The sequence below is a fragment of the Octopus bimaculoides genome, chromosome 20, assembly GCF_046866305.1.
Source record: "Octopus bimaculoides isolate indiv1 chromosome 20, ASM4686630v1, whole genome shotgun sequence".
Taxonomy (NCBI): Eukaryota; Metazoa; Mollusca; class Cephalopoda; order Octopoda; family Octopodidae; genus Octopus; species Octopus bimaculoides.
In genome coordinates, this window is record NC_142947.1 from 34,838,848 (window position 1) to 34,857,370 (window position 18,523).

The 18,523-nt window shown below is 35.3% G+C and overlaps 2 protein-coding genes across 2 annotated transcripts in view; one reads left to right on the forward strand and one right to left on the reverse strand.

The window, feature by feature from the left end:
* Positions 1-16,212, forward strand: part of LOC106871297 (cytoplasmic tRNA 2-thiolation protein 2-A) — a 56,292-nt gene extending 40,080 nt beyond the window's left edge. Inside the window, exon 15 of the mRNA XM_089338340.1 lies at positions 15,951-16,212. Coding sequence (XP_089194466.1) covers positions 15,951-15,993 — 43 coding nt within the window. The 3' untranslated portion in view covers positions 15,994-16,212. The remainder of the gene's footprint in view (positions 1-15,950) is intronic.
* LOC106871296 (translocon-associated protein subunit alpha) overlaps positions 1-18,523 on the reverse strand; it is a 29,125-nt gene that overhangs the window by 9,978 nt on the left and 624 nt on the right. The window contains exons 2-4 of the mRNA XM_014917680.3: positions 3,863-4,002; positions 2,581-2,674; positions 1,694-1,821 (exon numbers count right to left, since the gene is read on the reverse strand). Coding sequence (XP_014773166.1) covers positions 1,694-1,821; positions 2,581-2,674; positions 3,863-4,002 — 362 coding nt within the window. The remainder of the gene's footprint in view (positions 1-1,693; positions 1,822-2,580; positions 2,675-3,862; positions 4,003-18,523) is intronic.

The following is an 18,523-nucleotide window of genomic DNA, read 5'->3' on the forward strand; positions in this document are numbered from 1 at the left end:
ATAAACTTCTACTTGATAATTTAACCACAAAACTATTCCAAGAAGTCAGAGGTCAAAGCATGAAGCAAAACCAGCATCTGGATCTAATTTGCAACAGAAAATGTTGTCAATCCATCAACAAGCAAACCTTAATAGTGCAGATGATGAGAATTTCTTTGAACAAGAAATTGGTTATACAGAAGCTTGTCTGAGATTAAAGAAATTAATATCTAAGTTAAAATATAGACTGACTACTCAATCAAATATTCTGTGTGATCACAAAGCTGTGGAATCAGATTCAGAAGCAATTATTGGATTGCTGGGGTAGGAGTTAGTAAAACCGTACAAACACTAGTTAAATGTAAATTGTAATATAATGTCTCAAAATTTCCAGTTTGACAGATACTAATTTAATATTTCTGCACTGAAAACAATCAAATAAGAACTTCTATTTAAAAGGATCTGGTAGAAGAAATACTGTTTCTAAGAATATAACATCAGTTGATTTTGGATTTTGAATTTTGATTTAGCTGTTGCTTTGATGTAATGTAGGCACAGGTATGCTTGTGTGGTTCAGATATTTGCTTCCCAATCATATGGCTTTGGTTTCAGTTCCACTTATTGGCATGTTGGGTGAGTGTCTTCTGCTATAGCCTTGTAAGTAGATTTGGTAGACAGAAACTAAAGAAGCCTTTCATGTGTATGTGTTTCCATCATATTCACTGGTTTGTAAACAATGGCTTCCTGTTGGCACCATTAGCTTGTATGTAGTCCACTTTGAAAGAGTATCCAGGCTACATGACATGTTGCACAATCTTTGTAAATAAAAGGCTCCTTAAATGGTGTTCCAATTCCACACTTAAAACCTGTCCAGACTGTTAGTTGTTTAATAGACTGGGAGATTACAACCTCACTTGGAAACGAGTGGAGGTTGAAAAAGTAGACATCAAAATGAAAATGGTGATGTTTCTATAATAAATTCTGTAAGGATAAACTTTCCAATATTTTAAAACAATTTTTATTACATGATGATAATTTTATATTCAAAGAATGCTTTATTCTCAGAAATGAAGGGCTATGAATCTAATTCAGTTTATTTCTTTTAAAATGGTTATTGTGTAAATCGCTTTGAGTGTTCAGCTCCTTTAGTTTTAACTTTGGCATACTTTAGATTTTAGAAATAGTAAACAAGTATTTTTCATAGTGTTTATGTATGTGTATGTGCGTGTGTGTATTTCATTTATATCCTTTACTTAAAACTGCTTCTTTTAATTTTGTAGGTTTTGTTCTAATTAGTTTTAACTGATCAGATTATATTTAGAAAAAGCAATATCATGCCTCTAAACCCCAAACTTAAACAAGTTAGGGTGATAAAAAGTACCTTAATGATTCACACTAGCCAAATTTGTGTTTGCAATCATTAGTAAGAAATATGGTTAGTCTGATTAAAAAAAAAAAGGAGAAGGCATGGTTGGGGGGGGTCAGTGGTTAATCAATCATAAATCAAAGAATTAGAGTCAAAGGTTTTGTGCACTGACTCCACAGCCTTGCGTGATCATTCACAGATATATAATCACCAACATAAATACACAACATCTCACAGACATCTGACATTGGGTCTTTAAAAAAATTCAAATGCATAACCACACACACACACACACACACACACACACACATACAAATAAATTATATTTCAGGAAATTGTGGCACTTACATTCTGGATATAAAATGAGAAGTCTTGAGGATATCTAAGAGAAGCTTCCATAGTGTCAACAGTAAAGTCATTCTTGCCAATATTCGTGAAACCAACTAATATCCGGACAGGCTTTCCAGCTGGCAGTTCTATATAAGAAATAGATGAAATGACTAAACAAAGTGCTACCACTTGAAATGTTGGGCCATAACAAACTAACACTACTTTCAGAAGTTATGTGGCTGAGAGAGAGAGAGAGAAAGAGAGAGAGTAGGGTAGTTATTTTAGCCAACATCTGACTACTAATTACCGTGGCCCTCCAGTCTGCTAAAATATATGTGGACTGTTATAGTATTTAGTGTTTCTGGGTAAGACTAAGAAATACTTCAAGAGAAAAGTAAAATATTTTTACCTGGAGTCTAAAACTATGTCAGTATCATTAACTACTCTTTGAAGTACAAGAAAGTTCTTAATCATTATAAAGTGTCCACTCAGTTCTATATTTAAGAGATGAGGAATTCTGTACACTATTTACATTTGACAAATATCTGTCAAATGTAAAGAAGGTATCCATAGTTTAAAAATTTAACTTTATAACCAGTAGCTATAGTCCAAATATTCACAACAATTATGTAAACATTTAAAGCCTATCAATGAAGCCACGAAAGCATTATATAGAAATTATATTGGTATTATAACTATATAATATATTCGAATTATGTATTGTGACAGAATATGTAAGCTCAGTTTGATAGCTAAAGTTTTGCATTGATTATCTATTGATTAATAATTTATGGTTATGTCTAAGATTAATTAATATTGATAATTAATGTGCTCAGTAATCAGATTCTAAACTTCTGACACAAAGGCAGAATATTTTCAAATAATTACTCTGAAGATATCCTCACCTGTAGATGTCACTGGCTTGATGAAAAGAATGTAGGTATCAGCAAAAGGTGATGCACTCAATGGTTTTTCATCATCATCATCTTCTTCTTCTCCCTGAAATAAAAACATAATAAATTTAAACACTATTTCCTAGGATAGTTTTTAAGTAGAAGACAAAAGTTTTAGTAGCAGAAACTCTTAAAAATGATCAAAAGTGACAAAATTGAATCTCACCAATAAGATTTAAATTGAATAAGATGTCCATCTCTAAAATAAACCCATTTATTAAACTATTTCTTCAATTCCTATTTCAAAACTATAAAGCAAAATCTCATTGCTTTTCATTGGATATTTTGATAAATTCGTTAACCATGGATTCCAATTTTTTGAAGTCGTTAACCTTCATAATTCCTTATTACTAAACCCAGTTACAGGAATATAGATAGCATGATAAATCTCTGCACACCAAAAGATCTCAAAGTTAGTTCCTGAAGCAGATGAGATCAATCTCCTCATCAATAAGATGTCAGTTGATTGCATATGATATTAGCCACTAGATAACCTGGTATCTACAGGTCACAGCTAAATAGGACACTGACAAGACACCTATACCAGATATTAAGTGCTGGTCATCATTAACACATCAACTTAAGCCTTTTACTTTTACTATGTGAATAGCACATAATAAATACACATGCATGCAATATCATCATCATCGTTTAACGTCCGCTTTCCATGCTAGCATGGGTTGGACGATTTGACTGAGGACTGGTGAACCAGATGGCTACACCAGGCTCCAATCTGATTTGGCAGAGTTGCTACAGCTGGATGCCCTTCCTAATGCCAACCACTCCAAAAGTGTAGTGGGTGCTTTTATGTGCCACCGGCACGAAGGCCAGTCAGGAGGTACTGGCAATGGCCACACTATATTAAAATTAATGAATGGAATGGAGTTATCACCAGATCACACTGATCTTTTATCAGACTTCTAACGTTGGTACAATGCCTTCACACATCTGGGTGAAGGCATGGTATAGTCAACTATAAGAGGCCCCAGTACTCGACTGGTATTTTATTTCTTTCTTAAGCCTGGAAGGATGAATAGCAAGGTTTATATCAGCAGGATTTTAACACAAAATGTAAAAAGCATGTAAGTAAAGACTGCAAGACATATTTCGTTTGTTCCTCTGCTTTCTTGACACTTTAATAACTTTTGTGTAACTTAACTTGATACTTTAACATTTATGGAGTGAATGGAAAAAGACAATTCTCAGCCACTATACCTCAAGAGGGATGACTCACTTTATCTGATACTGCAGATTCTGTTTCAACTGTCCCTGCTTCTTCGCTTGCTCCATCATCTGTTTCTACAGTGGCTTCTTCCTCTTCCCCTTCAACAGGATCAGCATCTTCTGCCATTGCCAATCCATTCTGGCAACCTCCTACAGAAAAAAAAAAAAGACATTTTTTCCCATCTTCGTATAATATGATATTGCTTTCTGGTGTTGAAATAAGATCAAAAATTTGTAAGAAAGCGATATCCAGTCAATAAACTGAAATCAGAATATAACAAACTTAATTTTAACAATCCAACATGGTTAAAGGCAAAGTCATTCTGTATGCACATTTCTTGTTATTTTCACTCTTGACAATGTGAGAACAAATGCATGAAATAATTCTTTTTTATTTTTGGTCTAATCTGACACAGAATGCAAAGAAAGAAAACTAAAAGCTTAATCCTTTATTCTTTTTACCTTTAACCCTTTAGCATACAAGTCATATCTGGCCCCAAATTTTCTCCCTGTTTTATGTTAAAGCTGGCCAAATCTAGCTTCTCATCTATACCTAACAATGTCGTTCAAAACATAAGCAACCATGTCATAGAAATCTCAAAACTACAAAGATAATGCATGATTAATTCAAATCAATGTGAATGAATATGTATTACAGTTGATAAAATAATCTGAATGCTAAAGGGTTGTATGATATTAATCATTTATATGGAAACAAATGTTTCAAGGCCATTTTCCCTGCCAAAGCAGGGGTTAGACATTTCATTTTGCCCCAACTTCTCCATCTCTTGGACAACCTCCTTGCCTCTATTATTTCTAACCACATCTGCCTTGCTCCCCCTTTCTCTACATCCTCCCACATTCATTTGTCACTTCTCCACCTTGTTACCTTTAACCTTCCTCAGTACATGTCCTAGTCATCTCATTCTATTCATCAGTGACTATTTCCATCACTCTCAGCAATTCATCGTTTAAACTCCTCCCTCCCAGGATCACTCATTCACTAAACCATTCTCATTTCTCTTCTTTCCTGCTCCTCATTCATCACTGATGTCTTTACTCCTATCAGTCATGACGACTTATACATACAACATATATAACTTTCTCATCAATTTCAGTGACACTTCCTTTCCCATTACTACACCTCTCAGTTCCTAGAACTTCTTTCATGCGCATCTACTCTAGCTACCTTCACTAACTTCAATTCACCTTCTTCATTCAAATTATCTCCTAGGTAACAAAATGTTTTCACACCTTCCATCTTCATTTTCTTTCAAGAGCTAACTCACATTCCCTCCCTCCCATCTGCAGTTCTCACCTTAGACATGTCATACTTAAGTAACTACAACACTACAACAGCTCTGATGAACCTGCCTGCACACATTCCCTGTTCTGCCACCTCAGCACCTGCTTTATCATTTGCCATCACCTTTGGTTTTCTAACATTCACATTCATACCTATTACTCCCATACAGACCTTCTGCCTATTCAACTTCCCCTTCAATCCATCCATGCTCTCTGCTATTAACATCTGCCTGCAACAAGTCTCATTGTAAACCTGCCATGGCTTACTACAGAAAGTTTACCAAGGAAGTGGTAAATGGGCAGAAAAGAGAGGGTCTGCCAGTCCAAGGTTTTGTTTCCATATCTAGAATGTCTTCTCTAAATCTTTGATTCAGTTATAAGAACTAAGTCATCAGCATACACAAGTTCCCACAGTTGACCAGTCTTAACCTCCTCTGTAATGGTCTGGAGGACAGTGATAAACTAAGGAGGCTAAAAATATTTAGCTTCAATGGACCACTACCTACATACTAAATTCATGGTTGTGCTGTACACATTGCTAAGTACATCACTGCATATGGTTTGCACAACCATTGAAGGTTAGTTTCTTTAGTGACCACCAGGTTAGAGTGTGACACTCTGTCAAAGACCTTTTCTATGTTGATAAATATGAGATAAACCGATACCGCATCTCATCAAGGATACTCCTAGTTCTAATCAATTTTGCTGGGATCCTTTCACTCATTCTCACAACCTGGTCCATAAACTTGACACTCATGTAGTTTCTAACTCTAGTGCATCTCCTTTGTTCTTGTAGCAGTTAATAACAGGGTTTGAGAGACACGGAGTCTAGTGCATCAATAAGAAACAAATTCAAGTACTTTATAGCTCAACCTAAGCCCTGATTGAGTAGGTCTATGGTCAAAAGTTTTCCAGTTTTTTTCGCTTTTGTACATTAGGAATGGTGGAGGCGCAATGGCCCAGTGGTTGGGGCAGCGGTCTTACGGTCATAGGATCGCGGTTTCGATTCCCAGACTGGGCGTTGTGAGTGTTTATTGAGTGAAAACACCTAAAGCTCCACAAGGCTCCGGCAGGGGATGGTGGCGAACCCTGCTGTACTCTTCCACCACAACTTTCTCTCACTCTTACTTCCTGTTTCTGTTGTACCTGTAATTCAAAGGGCCAGCCTTGTCACACTGTGTCACGCTGAATATCCCTGAGAACTACGTTTAGGGTACACGTGTCTGTGGAGTGCTCAACCACTTGCATGTTAATTTCACGAGCAGGCTGTTCCGTTGATCGGATCAACTGGAACCCTCGACGTCGTAAGCGACAGAGTGCCGACACAAAGACATTAGGAATGATACTCTCCAATGTATGTTTTAGGTTGTTGGGGAGTTTTGGCTGTTATTACTAGCAGCCAGAATGACCATAAAGGAGCCCCTTTATTATATATGTTATAAGCTGGAAAATAACAGAGCCATAAAGATTAAAAATTGAATCATAGGTCACTAGAAGAGAATATTTAAGTAAATTTACATTCGTTTTTTCATAATACATGTGGAATAGTTCTGCTAATTTTGATGTTTGTACATTAATTTTTTAAATGAATTATCTTCACAGATAAGGTGGCAAGCTGGACAAAATGCTTAGTGGCATTTCATCTGACTTTACATTCTGAGATCAAATTCTGCTGAGGTTGACTTCGCCTTTTATCCCTTTCAAGGTCGATAAAATAAGCACCTATTGAACACTGGGGTTGATAGGATCAACTTACACCCTCCCTCGAACCTGCTGGCTTTGCGCCAAAATGTAAAACCAATAAATTATCTTCACAGACGGGTGCCCTTCATAATTATAGAATGAGAGTGGTTGCTTCTGTTTTTAATAAGACAAATTGCAATGGAAGAGAAGCAACCATGTGGAGGTTCCTGCTTTAACTTACTTAAGTAATGAAGTAAAACGGTTCTACAAAAAAAGAACTGAAACCACAGACTTCAGAATGGAAAGTAAATAATAAGTGAATAAAACTTGCAATAAAGCTTTAATTAAAGTGTCTTTTGAATGCAAGTGCAGGTATGGCTCTCTGGCTAAGAAGCTCACTTTACAAGCAAATAGCTTTGAGTTCAATCCCACAGCATAGCATATTAGGCAAGTGTATTCTACTATAGCTTTGGGCTGACCAAAGCCTTGTAAGTGAATTTAGTAAATGGAAACTGTATGGGAGCTCATGTGCATTTGTGCACTTGACAACTGGTAGTGATTTGTTTGCATTCTCATAACTTAGAGGTTTGACAAAAAGAAACTGATAGAATAAGTATCAGATTGAAAAATACAAGTACTGGGGTTGATTTGTTCAACTAAACACTACAAGGTGATACCATAGCATATCTGCAATCCAATGACTGAAACAAGTAAAGGATATTATATATATCATGGTGGGGTACACATTATTTTGGAAAACCAAAGTGAGGCATAGAACAAAAACGGTTGAGAAACACTTGGTTGAAATACAAGGCCTGAAATTTTGGCCATAGGGCTAGCCAATTACATCAACCTAAGTGTTTATTGACCTAGAAAAGATAAAGTCAACCTTGGTGGAATTTGAACTTAGAATGTAAAGTTGAAAGAAATGCTAAGCATGTTAACAACTTTATCAGCTTGCTGCCTTACACTGGGTTAGAATAAATAATAAGAACACCAATAAAGATCTGTGACAAAATTATTATTTAAGATCAAAATAGAGTAAAAAATAAATAAATAAATGAGTGGGTGGTTAACAAGCAGTGAAGACTGAAGAAAAAACTGATGTAAAATGAGGAAAGAAAAAAAAAAAATGCTGATGCAATATTTATCATAGTTGCAACAACATGTTATAAAGGTTACCATTATAAAAAAAGTGGTGGTATGAATGGTAACGAAGCATATTGGCAGAGTTGTTAAAGTACTAGGTAGAATACCTTGTGGTATTTGTTCTAGCTCCCTGCATTTTGAGTTCAAATATCAGGTCAACTTTGTCTTTCATTCTTCCTAGGTTGATCGGTAAAGTACGAGTCAAATATTAGGATTGGATTTTTTTTCTTCTTGTTCTCTCTTGGAATCAGTTGTGTCATGTCATGAGAAGGCTTGTGATTAAGTAAGGAGGAACTAGCAATCTCTTTTCTTGAAAAAAAAAATAACTGATGTGCTTCCAAGGATGGAACAATGTGCAGTGCAGCACAGAAAGGAAATAAAGTTGGAAATGGAAGAGAAACAGAACATACACTATAAGTATGTTTAGTTTTATCCCAATAGGTTCAGAATTTGAATACGGTTAGAGTGAAATAAACTAAGTAGTAGTAATATGCTGAAGGTAATGTATGTGACTATACTCTTGTCCAGCAAATTTGTAAATCATAAGCAAGCGGGCACCTGTGGAAAATCCACAGATAATAAATATTCAGTTTTGCAGACAATTATCTGTGGTAAAGTATAACTACCCCCTTGTCTGTCCTGTGTATCACATGTGACACACAGGACATATTTCCCAGTTGTCTAATGCCTGAAATACATGACAGTCAGTTGACGCAATGTCTGGTGAATATGGTGGATGACAGAGTACTTCCAAGTTCAGTTCCAGTAACTTGAGTAGCGTTCTTTGTGTAACAAATGGTCAAGCATTATCTTACAAGAGAATTGGCCTGTCTCTATTGACCAATCCTGGTTGTTTAATTACAAGTTCACTCATCATTTCATCCAATTGGATGATGTATACATCTGCTGGACCACCAAATAGACATCATTGGCTTTCTTTGGATTGTGTTTTCTCACCTTGTCTCTATCCAACTACTATGCAGAACACTTGCTATTGTTGAAAAGAATCCATTTTCCATAACACATAACAATATGATGCAAAAATGGTCTGCTTTTATGCTATGACAGCAGAGAACAGTAAGTTTCAAGACAACATGTCATTTAATGCTCATTCAGTTTGTGTGGTATTCGTCCAGCTTCTTTACCATAACGATTCTTTCAGATGGTCCAATGCAGTTGGAATCGAAACATCAAACCTTGCTGCTAACTCGAGCATAGTTTGAGATGTAAGTGCTTCCACTACAGTTTCCAGTTCATCATTATCCACCTTGGTTTCACATCTACCAAGAGTAAAGACACCAGACTGGAACTTCTCAAACCATCGACATACAGTGTGCTCATTCACATCTTCACCAAACACCTTATTGATGTTTCGAGCCGTCTGGGATGTATTGGTTCCATGATGGAACTCATATTCATAAGCAACACAATTTTTGATTTATCCATGGATTCACAAAAATTGATTTACAAAAGAAAACTCACAATATAATCAGACACCATGAATTGCATTTTGAAAAATGATGATGTAACCCTTCAGTGTTGTAAAACAAAGCATTGTCAGGATAAAACATCAGAGTTAACGACTGTCAAACTTGGTGCATAAGAAAATCGGACATTTCATTCTTAATGACCTGATATTTATATGTGTGTGTGTGTGTGTATCATAATGCTCACTATTCCATACTGACATGAATCAGAGTTTATTGGAGTAATTCTCAACACCCGGATGCCCTCCTTGTTGTCACCTTTCAACTGTTTCTAAGCAAGATAATGCTTTGGCAGAATATTTGAAATGAATGGCTGCTTGTATGATAGTGTCACTCATTTACAGCTATCACACAATGTAAAGACAAGGAAACACAAACATGTACATACAGTGAGCGTTTTTTAGTGTCTTTATATCAAATCCACTGACAAGAAATTTATAAATAATGTGGATTGACGATATCTATGGACAAAAAACAGCATAATTTTAGAAATAAAGACAAATTTAATCTTGCTTTATAGGTATTAGGAAATGAGACCTTACACTAAATTTGGTAAGAGTGCAAGTAAAATTGAAATATTGAAATATGTGGCTGTGTGTTAAGAAGCTTGCTTCCCAACCACATGGTTTTGGGTTCAGTCCTACTGCATGGCATTTTGAGTAAGTATCTGCTACTATAGCCCCAGTTCAATCAAAGCTTTGTGACGGAAACTGAAAGAAGCCCATCATATAAAATATGTGTCTTTGACAACTGGTGTTGGTTTGTTTATGTCCCCATAACCTAGAGACTGATAAATTAATGCACCAGGCTTAACAAAACAGGAAAAAGAGTACTCGGGTTGATTTGCTTAACTTAAACCCTTCAAGGCAGTAGTATCCCAGGACAGCTGCAGAGTAATGACTGAAACAAGTTAAAAGACAATGCAGTTGCCAAAGATGTTTCTTCATTATAATTAGATTTTCACCAAGGAAGATAAATCTGTGAAACCTTTCATCTAATTTCTGACCTTGCACTTAGATTAGAAACTGAATCCCCAGTCTCAATTTACAGATTGGTACAAAAGTATTACTGTTTTTATATGCAATTTATTCCGAATTTTCAAATATTCTTCTTCCAAAAGCTTTCTACAATAAATTAGCACATGTGGCTGTACCAGTGACTAAATTTAACTTTCATATCACTGGCCAGGAAAAAAAAAAAAAGAAAAAAGTAACTTTGTTTATTCTACTGACAAGATGTTGTATACACTCTGCCAAATGCCTTACAGCTATACTTGTACTGGAAGCTTTACAATATCATTCACTGAAACTATTCCTGGAAGAAGGGTTCTAAATTTAACTCTTACTATTATAGAAACCCAATCGGGAGGTGCTTTATATATAGTTTAACACTCTGAAACACATACACTGACTTCCAAACAGTAGCTTGTTAGTCAAAAGTTTTATGTTTCAGATCTGAAAGAAATATTAGATTACAGAAGAGCTAATTAACTTGTAAAGACTCTATAAATACATTTTATTCATTATATAAATAAATGGTATGATACATGCATGCTAGGCCTTAGGTTTATCTTATCTATTTCCCCTCAGACCATGAGCAGATGGGTCAGCAAAACAGACATTAAATTTGTAAAATAAGCTAAGATTGGTACAGTTATTTTCTTGATTATATGCTTTAATGTCATACCTGAGATGAGTTATTGTTCAAACTATTTATTCATTTTGGACCATTAACTTCAACTTTAAGAGATGAAGACATTTTAATATTTACATCAGTAATTCACGATTAAAATACAGTGAAGATGTAAATAAAAATAAGTTTCATTTCTAACGCTGGCATTAATAGTCTGAGAAACTATTATTACATTAAACACAACTGTTTTTTGTTTATACAATTACTCATTTCCTTGGATTTTAGCCTTTTGTTTTGCTAGATGTAAAATAACAACATTGCTCAACATCACACAGGCAGTTATTGTATTGTTGTATGTAGATTGGTGCAATACAAAGTCCATTAGGAATAGGAGGAGGAGGAGAGGAAGCCACTGAAGAATTACACCAGTATATAAATCATGGCTGTACTTTGCCATTTACCTACAGAATTTTAGAAAATACCTATGTAGGGAAAAAGATTTTACACACTGGCATATTGACAGATTCAGTGGAACTGCATCAGTGACCAAGCTGCAGTTGTGCAACAAAAATGTTGACATTAAATTAATAATGTTTAAGTTTAGTTAACAGCTTTTGTTTTCAAATGGCTAATATGTATTTTTCATATTATAATTGTTTTAGTTTCAACACACAATCTCAGATCAAATCATATTTGCTTGGTACATACACTTCTGAAATACTAACATGGTTTTATAAGATGATAATTTATTTTCAAATGCAGAAACACTGTTAGAACAGCAGTTCTGCTGTTCTAACGGCTCTTCTGCGTTTGAAAATAAATCATCATCTTGTATCTTATAGAAAACAAATTTTAGTTTGTTAATATTTATATACACAAAGATGTTCTTACAAATTTTGTCTAAATTTCTGAGATAAGGAAATATTATTACACTGATTTATTTGTTCTAACATCATCATCTTGGTTGTTAGTATCATGTTCTGGCTGTGATACCTTTTGGATTTCTTCGTACTGAGTTTGGTAATAGTCTCAGAATTTGGAATAAACCTTTTCTTAAATCCCCAAGAATAGATTGTACTCATTTCATTGTCAACAGTAGGGATATTCTCTGTATTATTCTAGTACTTGTGATACAGCCTGTATTATTTTGTTTGAACCTCAATGTATGTAGATTGACTAACCCAGAGACTGAACTCATACTCACCAGCTAAACTACTACACCTAATCAATGCTTATATTCACTATCTCAGCAATAATTACCATATCTACTCATGCATAAGTCACAACTCTAATTTTAAATCGCAGTACAAAATTTTTTTCCTTTCATTGATTTAGATTTGCCCTGTGTATAAGCTGCACCCCAGTTTTTGCAGTTAAAATCAAGCATAAAATAGTGTTACTTGAATAAATATAGTGTTACATGTCAAGAGTTGTAGTTTAGCTAGTGGGTCAGTCAAGCTATATATACATCATCATCATCATCGTTTAACGTCCGCTTTCCATGCTAGCATGGGTTGGACGATTTGACTGAGGACTGGTGCAACCGGATGGCTACACCAGGCTCCAATCTAATTTGGCAGAGTTTCTACAGCTGGATGCCCTTCCTAACGCCAACCACTCAGAGAGTGTAGTGGGTGCTTTTACGTGTCACCCGCACGAAAACGGCCATGCTCGAAATGGTGTCTTTTATGTGCCACCCGCACAAGAGCCAGTCCAGGGGCACTGGCAACGATCTCGCTGGAAAACCCTACAAGGCCAGTCAGGCGGTACTGGCAACGGTCACGCTCAGGATGGTACATCTTATGTGCCACCCGCACAAGAGCCAGTCCAGGGGCACTGGCAACAATCTCACTTGGCTTGCCGGGTCTTCTCACGCACAGCACATTTCCAAAAGTCTCGGTCATACATGTCAAATTATATATATATATATATATATAAAAAACTAATAAGGTGAATATCCTTAGTATAGACAACAAATTGAGAACAATCTTCTCACATAGATTTAACAAAGGGTTTGGTTCCAAATTCTGAGAACATTACTAAATACAATTTGAAGAAGGTCAAGGGTACAACAGATGAAAACCGGTTTCTTTTTTCAACATATGTTGAGATATTCACTAATGCAAGAAACATGCAAGTATATTGACCTTATAAAAAGTACAATGAAGAATCAAAGAAACTTTTTTTCAGATTTGGTTCAACAAAATTTACCAGAATTTAAACTAGACTTAATAAGGAGAATTACATGGCCTGTACACATTTTTACACACACACAGGCCACCTGCAATTAGTTGGGCTATTATAATGTATAATAGGAATTTAGGCTATATTTTAAGGAGACTACTTGACCTAAGCAGACCAACAGAACAAGCAGCCAGACAATAAAAATTATGGATCATCACTCATGGTTTACTAAAACTAGTTGTTAAGTTCTGTAACGTGCAGTTCTCTCTCACATACATTAAAGTAAATCCTCATCATTTAATGTCCGTTTTCCATGCTGGTATGGGTAAGGTGGTTTGACTGGAGCTGGCAAGGTGGAGAGCTTCATGCCCTTCCTAATGTCAACCATTCCACAGGGTGTACAGGGTGTCATATGTGCCACTGACACAGGTGCCTTTTATGTGTCACCAGCATGGGTACCTCCCACATGTCACTGGCACAGATGATTTCACACTTCACTGGCACTGGCCATGACTATGGTTTCACTTAACTTGATGTGTCTTAAGCACAGTAAGTTTTGGTCACTTGTCATCACCTCTGTGAAACACAACATCTGAAGATCATATTTCACCACCTCATTCTTAGTCTTCCTGGGTCTACCCCACCCACAGGTTCCCTCTGCAGTTAGAGATCAGCACTTCTTTACCAAGCTGTCCTCGTCTATATGCATCACATAAATGTTTCTAATAAAAGCCACTTTCTCCTTAATTCTCCACTCTAGTTACATCAGATCCTATTTTCATTGCTCTTCTTCCATTATCATACAACACATTTCAGAAGAACACTGCATATGACTTCACTCTTCACCACATGTCTCTTTTTACTAACCAGTTTCCTAAATCTCTTCCACCTACTTCACTCCATTGCTGGCCACTCCTAGCACTAATTATGCTGCTGCTAAGTTACAGAACTTAACAACTAGTTTTAGTAAACCATGAGTGATGATCCATAATTTTTATTGTCTGGCTGCTTGTTCTGTTGGTTTGATTAGGTCAAGTGGTCTCCTTAAAATATAACCTAAATTCTTATTATACATTATAATAGCCCAATTGCAGGTGTCCTGTGTTGGTGTGTAAAAATGTAGACAGGACAGAGAATACAGCATGGCCAGGAGAATGCAACATGGTCACACTGAGCCCAATACAAACCAACAATCACAGCATGTTTAGCTGGGGCAAGGACATGGTATGTTTTAGTATAACAGATCTGTGAAGTGTGCCTAGTCATTTGGCTTACTACTTGGATGTGATAGGTCTGTTTGGTTAAAGCTGACCCAGAGCAACAAAACAACTGAAGTGACTTTTAATCTATATACTCAGATATACTGGAAATAACTTCTTTTTACATGGCACCAGCACTGGTAAGATGACCAAGTAACTTACAAGACAAAGATCCCTTAACTGAGAGGGGGAGTGGTATGGAAGGCGGTGTCTTCATGCTAGGAGATGAGAAGTTAAATTATGATAGAGACAAAAACAGGTGTTTTGCTTTAGAGGAGATACATGGTTACCTAAATTGAGGGAAAGAGATTGTTATATCTTCCACTTAATGTTAGCCAATCATTGATAATAAAAAGACTGTCATAAAGTGATCACAATAGGTGACTTCTACTGTATATTTTGCACATATTTAATATATATATATATATATAAGGAAAAAATTATTCAATATAGAGTTCAATCTTTATGAAGAAAATTAGCATGAAAAATTTGTCAGTAAAAAGAGCTTATCTATTTGAACAGCTTTCAGTTATCCAACTAACATAGCATCAACTGCCATAAGATACACATCCTCTACAAATTTTACCTGTCCCCCACTTAACAACAGGGATACCCAGAGAACCTCTTGTCATCTATTGTAACTCCATATTGTATGTATGTATGTGTGTGTGTGTGTGTGTGTATGTATATATATATATATATATATATATATATATATATATATATATATATATATATAGTGGATCCAAGAGTCATATGATCATATGAACATTAGCTTTTATACAATGAAGAGCATTGCCATGATTTTCTTTCTGGGAGTTAGAAAAACCTCAGCTACAAGAAGGACAAGACATTTACACTATTCTTATGTCATTATTTGCAATATTAGGTGGCAAGTTGGCAGAATTGTTAGCATGCTGGATAAAGTGCTTGCAGTATTTTGTCTGTCTTTATGTTCTGAGTTCAAATTCCACTGAGGTCAAATTTGCCTTTCATCTATTCAGGGTTGATAAAATAATTATCAGTTGAACACAGGGGTCAATGTAATCAACTTTACCCCTACCCTGAAATAGCTGGCCTTGTGCCTAAAATTTGAAACCATTATTATTTGCAATATCATTTTCCATGTGAGGTGGCAAGCTCGCAGATTTGATACTGTGCTGGGCAAAATGCTTAGCAACATTTTATCCATATTTATGCTCAGAGTTCAACTTTGCTTTTCATCCTTTCAGGGTCGATAAAATAAGCACCAGTCGAGCAATGGGGTTGAGGTAATCAACTTACTCCCTTCCCCCAAATTACTGGCCTTGTGCTAAAATTTGAAACCCATATTATTTTCCATGTTGCTCTAACTTAACTTTTAGGTTTAATATTGTATAAGACTATTTTTTCTGCTCAGGAAGCTACCATCTTACAAAGAGAGGGAGAGAAAGATAATATAGTCATGGAAATACAATGACACGATGGTTACACTGGACTACTTATTGTTTGATAAGAACTGACTTGGTTTTAAAAAACAACCAAGATAATGTAAGAATTTTGTACCTTAATAGTCGTAGTTGTTCTTTATTATATAATTAAAGAGTGAACTGTGTTGTGTGTGTTTATGTAAAAAAATTATTTTATAAAAACTATCCAGGAATCTTTCAAAATACTGAAAAGTATGACTTTTGTTACTTCCACCTCTAAATGTACAGATTTTGCAATGTTTTTTCTTTTTATTCTTTTATGTGATTCAGCCCTAAAACTGTGGCCATGCTGGAGTACTGCCAGTACTCTTATTTTCTATTATATTTCAATGATAAATGGTATAATAGAATATAAATGTAGAATTTTATGTACAGACAGATATAAATACCTTGCCTGTATGTATGATAGTTTTGTGGACTGAAAAAGAGGGATTAGCTGGACTAGTTTCAGTCCTGTGCTGGGATTCAGCAATAGCGGAATTAATAAGGTGTATTTCTAAGAATTTCTAAAGAGGGCACTCAGCACCTGGTGAAATTCCAATATCTAGCTCAGCTGATCTCACTTCGCCTATCCACAAACATACTGTTAGACATGGTGTCTATACACGAAGCAGATATTACCAAAAAACGAAGTAAACAAATATCTTATAATTTCTTTTGAAATTTGATATTTGGATAATCCAGATAAATGTTGCACACTTCAAAGAAAAACAAATTGCTAAAAATAAGCAAACCAAACATTGTAGATTGACTACAAAGTTCACCAAAATTGGGCCACCACATGCAGAAAGCATGGAGTGGTTTATGTTTTTCACAGCTGGAGAGAGACTGTACGTGGCTGTCCGGATTGCTAGAAATAGCTGCTAAATCTCTATTAAATCCTATTCCATACAGTTTTTTTTTTTTTTTAAATATAAAAAAAAGGAAAAAATCTAAAGACATGGAATAACGGGCACTTTTCGTTTCCGAGTCGCCAAGTGTTTATACCTGGTCAAAAGTGAAGGTGTTTCATTGGTATAAAAAAAAAGGAAAAGTGTTTATTTATTACCAATGATAAAAGGAACTGCTATTTAAAAATATATATATATATGCATCTCCGAGATTCGTGGATCTTCTGAGCTTCATATCCTCACCAAAGTTTAATCAAAGGCGATGATGAAATTTGTATCTCCTTTATTTGCTATCATTCACACTCTGTACCACTCGATACAGTTAGCTAGTTGATAACTATGTTTTGTTCACAATTATTAATGTAATCACAGAATATTTGAGAACGTTACCCAGGATGCTGGTTCCCTGCAGAACACAATTTTACTTTCATTATTGAAAATATTCGTTGCTTAAGACTTTCCTAAAAGCGAAAATTTGCCTTGTATTTTCAATAATTCTGAGTTCATACAGAAGCAAACCAATTTATTCGTCTCAAATAGCGATGGAAATATGTTTTAAAATCTAAGACAGTTATCGTTTAAAACTAAAATATGAAACTAATCGAGGCCTGTCCTGTATCAACAATAAAACAACCATATGGCCGCCTTCTCAGTTATTCCAATCCAACATGTAACTGAAATTAAATAGGTTTTCCCGTAACAAATCCTGATATATCCATGCTATATCACTTTAATTGTAATATAACGGGACTATGGCCATCGTGTTGTCAAAGAAAAGACTGATTGTGTCTGAAACAAGATGAAACAATCATGTGACACGTTCGATACATATTAACTAAAAACCACCAGAACCAGTTTGCAGGTGTTTTCAGAACATGAAATAATTGTGTCAAGTTCCAAGAAAATGTTGGAATAAAAAAAGGAATTAAATATTCAGCTGAGAAACACATGCATATTCTAAAAAGAAGGAGTGTAACAGAAATAACTTTCTAATGGGAACGAGAGAGGGGGGTGGGGACAAAAGGAACACTCTGCTTACGTGTAAGTAAATGGACTTAGCAAAGTCACCAAACAAAACTTCTAGGGCATGTGTCTTCTCCCACCACACAAACAGTGAAATATTTCTAAATATGAGTATTTATAATTAAGCTTGATTCACTTACATTTAAAATTAAAAGAAATGTACTGTAAGAAGCGTCGAATATAACTTTGTCCTAAGCTTTTTCTTTTATATTTATTTAATAAATGACCGAAAATGTGGTTAACAAAACTACAAAATTATCGTCTTTCTCACATAAGAACCAGAACCGAATCAACATATTTATTGCACACCAAATGTGATGTGGTAATCTAATAGAAAAGTTCGTGGGAATTGCCATATCTGGATGGATTGCTGTGGCATTAAACAAATTCTGTTTCCATCCAGATCCAAAGAAAAGTTTACCAAATGAAGGTGGTGGCAAAACGACAAACAAAACACAGAAGAATATATTAAAGACTAAATTGTCTTTAATGGAAACGCTTCTCTGTAATCTAATTCATTTAAACAAGTCGACAAGTTAATGCTGTCTGCTAGACATATTGTGAACACTATTATGTCGAAACCGGCCGGC